This window comes from Amblyomma maculatum, chromosome 9 (genome assembly GCF_055883805.1).
Source record: "Amblyomma maculatum isolate TAMU_Amacu chromosome 9, ASM5588380v1, whole genome shotgun sequence".
NCBI classification, from domain to species: domain Eukaryota; kingdom Metazoa; phylum Arthropoda; class Arachnida; order Ixodida; family Ixodidae; genus Amblyomma; species Amblyomma maculatum.
In genome coordinates this window covers 96100597-96106596 of record NC_139352.1, presented here as the reverse complement: position 1 = coordinate 96106596, position 6000 = coordinate 96100597, and the positions used below count along the sequence as shown (strand labels likewise).

The following is a 6000-nucleotide window of genomic DNA, read 5'->3' as shown; positions in this document are numbered from 1 at the left end:
AAAGCTCACTCATGCTCTCCTTTGGGAAGCCAGCTTCCCCGTTTCCTGCGCTGGCCCGACGGGCCACAATAATGACGTACGTACCGCGAACGACGTCCATTGGTCCGTCTCGCTGACTGACGGGAGAAGGATGGGTGTCTACGTCTACCGCTTGCTGCGCGCTTTTCCCTCGCCACGGCCAGACTGAATCCAGCGGCGCGCGCTCCCTCGGCCGTTTGTTTTTTTTCGTGCTCGCGGAGTGCCACGCCCCACCCCCCGCCAAACGCGGAGGAGGAAGGGGAATTTGTCTTGTGGAGGCTAGACGACCTCGGGCAGGAGAGTGAAAAACCTTTGCGAGGGAACGGAAGGAGAGAAGCATGACAGAATCGGGTGATTGCGGTGGCTGTAACTGCGTTATTAGTTACTCTTTTCAAAAACATTTTGCGGCCTTGCGTTCTAGGGGCGAAGTCTCACAGTCACCAGGTAAGAAAATATTTTCGACCAGAGGGTGGACAGTGGGCCTTTAATACGATGAAAAATCCTCTACATGAGGGGTATCTTATACACCGGAAAATACAGTATCTGCGCGGAGGTCGAGTCCAGGCCACTGCCTGGAAGCTTATGCTGTTGTGTCGGCCCACCTCCAGTTGGGTGCCAGAAGTGGCTCGCACATATCCTGGCCGAAGCATTCACTGCGAGTCTTAGAGGCAGTGGTTTATTGTGTAAGCTGTTCCTCCTCTCCAGGGAAGAAGAGGTGGCACGTGTTGGCATGCACTTGGGCTGCCAGGGTGTCAGGATCTTCACCACGGATGCCTGCCAGGACCTCCAGCACTTGCCTGCAGGAGAGACATGCACTGCTGCTCACTGACGCTCGCGCACACTGTGAAGCAGCTGCATCACTGCCCGTCTGAGCATGCACTGTTCCCACCTCGTTTTCCCCTCAATGCGCATGCATCTGCAAGCAACACTGTGCACCTGCACCGCTACAAAAACCACTGACAGCGTGCCCTTGGAATCTGGCTGTCTAGAGGCCACCGTTTTTTATACAACTTGTGGAATGGCCCTGTTGGCCACAGGGTGAATGAATCTGCTTTCAATGACAACATAACATGCCAATATATAATTGGCAAAGCCATGAATCGTAAAAAAAAAAGCCCTCATAGAGCCATTTCTGTAAAATTATAAGCTTGTGACTAGGCATGCTATGAAGACACTGTTCAAGACAAGGAATTTTTTCTAGAGTGGTGCGATACAATCGCCCCTGCATTTCTGAGGTGCGCTTTCTAAGTATGGCAGATTTTAATAACTCTGTCAATGCTTGAACATAAAAGCTTGAACATTAGAGCTTGAACATTAGAGCTTGAACATAAAACCAGATTGCACTGTGAAACTGAGCAAAACTTAGCATGGAACTGGATCGTATGCCATCAGCCTGAGCCCACGTATGCCTGTACAACACCTGCTACCATGGCTTCTCACCACATCTCAGTGAGGCTGATTCATCTTGTGGGAATCATCAATAAAGGAACCGAAACAAAGAAACATTTTCAAGTGTTCTCGTTGCGCCAGGTTGAACGAAACACGCCTTGTACCGTTGTCTATGTCCTTCCAGTGTCCGAGTCAACAAAACATTGTAAACTGTGCAGTTCAACATCCCAAAGCGGCATGAGCTATGAGGAATGTTGTAGTGAAGAACCCAGGAATAATTTTGCCCATTTGGGATTTATAACATTCTCCAACGTTTTGCATTCCACATGTTTTTGTTGCCACTGAGGCTTAGAACAGAACCTTGGTCCTTTGGCTTCGTAGACGGGCATCCCATCCTCCTCATTCAACTGTGCAGATCAATTGAGCAAAGTAACGGTGTCACCCAGCACCGAATGACCGTTGTTCGCCATGGAGAACAAGAGCAGAGCAGCAGTGTCAACTCACACTAGATTGGCTGGCTCGTTGCGGCCCTTGACCATGAATCCGGGTTCAAAGCGCTCTTTTTTCTTGGCTGGGAAGGACGTCCGAATGAGCTTGGCCCCAGCATGTGTCGGCCGGATTTCACACCATGGACAGTCTGCGTCAACAACATTCTTGTTTCACACGTGCTCCAGGGACAAAAGAGTGTCCCTACAAATACTCTTTTGCCCCTGAAGCAAAAACCCACAGTTTCTGCTGTGAGTTTCTGCACAGTGCACACTCCTTGCCAGAGCGGATTTCAGGCATCACTAAAGTGAATGGACAGGCCACAGCATGATGCTGATTTACAAACTACAAAATGATGGCTCAGCGTGTGCAGAAAAAATAGGATTCATGGACAGTGCACGTCAAATGGATGGCTGGGAGTAGTAAGAGAAACAAATCTGTCAAAACAGGATGATAATTTGATGATGCCTTTGCCGAAGCTCCAGCAAATTCAGTGGCAAGGTTTGCAAATGCACCCAAGAGGAAGAGTTGCGACTGTGGTAGCTGATTATGAATGTGACAGCTTCCTTCTGTATAGACTAAGTTTATTCCTGCCACGCTCAAAATAAGGTCAGTTTAGGGCCGCCTTGGTTAGTGCAGGGCATTTTCGGCGTATTCACCACATAAAAAGGAGAACAGAAGATTCTGCAATAGGCGGGAAGCCACATTCATCTGCACCCACATCCCATGCACGGTTCTGGCCCTATCCTCTCCTTTACACTTTGAGGCAGCACAGGGGTGGGGGGCTTTAGAAAAGTCCAGAAGACCAAAAAGGGAGAGGGACACTAGCATGAGTGGGACGGGCTACACACTCTCTCAGCACTCAACTAACTCTTGGAAATTTCACGCGCAGCTTTTTACCAGTGCATGGGTTGTAAAAAGCGGTTCTTCATCAAGCTTTGTGCGATAAAGTAGGCAGGCCCCAGATTTTGGAGAAGCCGTGAAGGGTGAGCAGTGAACATGAGTGATACGAAGGACCACAACTTGTGCAGCTGCGCATATGGTAAAGCCAGTTTTTGTAACTGGAAAGGAAGTAGCTCATCACCATCTCGTACACACACCTCTGTAATATAGCTTGTGTTTCATGTGAAGTTCGCTTCCTCTGCTCTTTGTGTGTCAGCGTCCTTCGTCTTCCTGTCTGCTACTCACTCTCTGCTGAATTGACATGCACTGTGAAGAGCTTAGGTGTAGAAGAAAAGAACCTGGACCTTACTGTGGACACAGGACAGGCATATTCAGCAGGAGGTCTCCCAAAGAATTTACAACGTAGAGCCCTTCATTTTCAGTCTTAATTTTTAACGCCGTAGCATTAAAGGTCCCGTTCAGCATAAAATGTGCTGACATTGGCACAGCAATCACTGGCACTGTCTCTCGCTTACTTCATGAACGATGCACCCTAAGCAATTATCCTCTTCTTGAGAGGCTATGTTTTCATGAAGCATACATATGGATACACCTAGCACGTTGCTTATCCTTTTGAGAGCATTTCTGTTAACCTTACTTTCTGACAACACCAAAAAATTTTCTAGTCCCTTCAAGTTCATCTTAAGAGGACAATCTACGGACTTTTTCGACAGTTGTTTTCTTTCAACTAGAAGGTCCTTTGCCAAATTAACAAATGCCTGGATGTGGTGCTAAAAACACACTTCAACTTAAAACTGAATTTTTTGGTACCGATTAGTAGTCCTATTTTTTTTTTGCAATGCACACAATGTCTGCAAACCCTGACTTCAGGGACACAATATATAGCTAGCATAGTAAATCGATACAACTCTATGGACATGATGACTGCCATGCCGTTTAGGTAGCTTTTAGTGGCGGTATTGCGAATGACACTAACCAAGATGCACATATTTTTGTTAAAACTGTAAAAACTATAATTGATATGATTAGGCAGTCTTAAAGAAAGAAAAATGTTATAAAATAAAGTAAACAAAGCTGTTCTATCACAGATAAACCAAGAACCATTTTTGCCTGTACTAGCAACGTTGTTGGCAGCATCGCTGTAAGCACAGCGGCAGCATCTGTTACATGATTTCTTTTTTGAAAGCATTTTAAAAGCAGATCAAGCAAGATCAAATGATAAAAGTAACTGCATATTATTGAAACAAAAAAAAGTAGGCTGCCCTAAGCTGATATGAACAAAAATAACTGTCTTTATGATGCTTTGGCACAGTTATGAAATGTAGTATATTCACTTCAGCTGCTGCAAGTAGCTACCATGTTAGCCACAACGAAAGGACACAGCATGGCGTCACCATCTGCTTAAACGTGAGTTTCTTGACCAATTTAATATATAAATTCCTGCCTAAATTGTGATTTCTGCCCTCGTTACTGCCACTAAGTGGTTAGGTCTACCAGAATATGCCAATACTGTTACGGTCATCTGCAATAGTAGACTCTCACTTTAAAGATGGTATATTGCAATTGTAATATACGTTTAAAAAATTTGTCCCAAGTTATTAAGCTCCCCCTTACATTGTACTTAGGAAAATATGGTAAACCATCACACTGCCATTCCTACTGATGTCAGTAACAACAATACCATCAAAAGAAGGGATGAAGACAGAAGCAGCGACATAACTATGCATCAATTACTCAACTCCGTGAATGCGGAACCGCGGAAAACTAGGAGCCTTAGCTATCACTCATCTCCTAGCCCTTTCTGTAGCGAATGACTTTAGAATGACTGTTTCCTACCTATGAATCCTGAGATGCTCAATACCGCAATGATGCATTCAATTTTACCATAAACTTTTTTAAAAGTTATTCCTGCAAGAAAAATAACATTTTCTTGCATGCATGCATGCAAGGTTACTGTGCGTCTACCCGGCGCCAAAGACTCCCCGATTCCCAAAAATGCCGGTACAACAGTGGCCGCCGTGATGTGCACTACACTCCTGGATCTCTCGTCTTGTTGTCGCTCCCGTGCCGTCGAGTGGGGTTGTGCAAAAAACTTCTGCCCCGTTATGCAGGCCCTTACCGTTTTGTGCACCATGACCGACGTCACATACGAAGTTGAACCTGTGCGTCCTAAGTCCTTGACCGCAGTGCCACCCTCCGAAAATGTGCATGTATCCCGTATCAAGCCCTATAATTCCCATTCTATTTCATTAACCTAGAAAGCACCGTGACTGTGCTTTTTCTGAGGGGGGTAGTGTTACTAGCGGTATTCGCTGGTCGGTATTCGCTGGTCATGCTTAAGAGGACGATGAAGTGCAACAGACTGCCTAAAGACGATGATGCTGAAGGTAGACAGACCTGAGCTGCCATCAACGCTAGTTGTATGAGCTACTATCGCTTGTGGATCTTCCCCATAACAATATTAACTAGCAATTGCTTTATTACGCAGAACAGGGTTTTTTGAAAACATGATGACAAAAAATTTGCACACTTTTGGTTTATTTATTGATCAAGGGATGACTTTAAGGGGGTGTAACCTGCACTATTTAGCCAACAACCATACAAGCTAGCTAAAAGCAAAAACAGTTAATAAATCAGTGTGAAAAGTTGCATATCTGTGCCAAATGTTGTTACATTTGGTACACAGATGACAAAAAGGAGTTTAATCGCTCCATCCCCACTTGCTAAGTAAGAACGCCCCTCTGGAATAAACATAAGATGTCTGATAACCTTTGTGTGGTGTCTTTACAGCTTTGATTACTGAAAAACCATGTTCTCACGCTTTTTGAAGAATCAGTTCGGGATGTGATAATTGAGAAACAGAGGGGGTTTTATCTACAGAAAATCCAGGACATTATACGCCTTTTAAAGCACTTTACTGTACCTCACGGGGGCCTGCACTGACCCCGAGAGGACAGATGGTCCCAATTTTTAATAGGAGGGCTTCGATAGTGTTTCCTCTAGTTCCAATTGGTCTTTTTTTCTTTAATGAGTGGTGTGCTGGGCCTACACAGGCCAAAGAAGACAAAGCAGTGCACTGTGTTGGAAACATAGCATTAGCAGTCACAAACCAACCTGTCTCGATGAGGAGTCGGTCGCCCGGGATGGTGGCTGCCACAGCCAGATTTTCCGCTGTCTTCAGGGAGCTGCAAGGGAGAGGACGGA

The 6000-nt window shown here is 45.5% G+C and overlaps 1 protein-coding gene across 4 annotated transcripts in view; it reads right to left on the bottom strand.

The window, feature by feature from the left end:
- Positions 1-678: 678 nt before the first annotated feature.
- LOC146179789 (deoxyribonuclease TATDN1) overlaps positions 679-6000 on the bottom strand; it is a 30816-nt gene continuing 25494 nt past the window's right edge. For 3 of the 4 annotated variants that reach the window (XM_084579348.1, XM_084579349.1, XM_084579347.1), the window contains exons 8-10: positions 5911-5981; positions 1912-2044; positions 679-815 (exon numbers count right to left, since the gene is read on the bottom strand). In XM_084579348.1, coding sequence (XP_084435474.1) covers positions 695-815; positions 1912-2044; positions 5911-5981 — 325 coding nt within the window. In that variant the 3' untranslated portion in view covers positions 679-694. Of the gene's footprint in view, positions 816-1907; positions 2045-5910; positions 5982-6000 lie in introns of those variants that run through there. The other variant, XM_084579350.1, reaches the window with a different exon arrangement.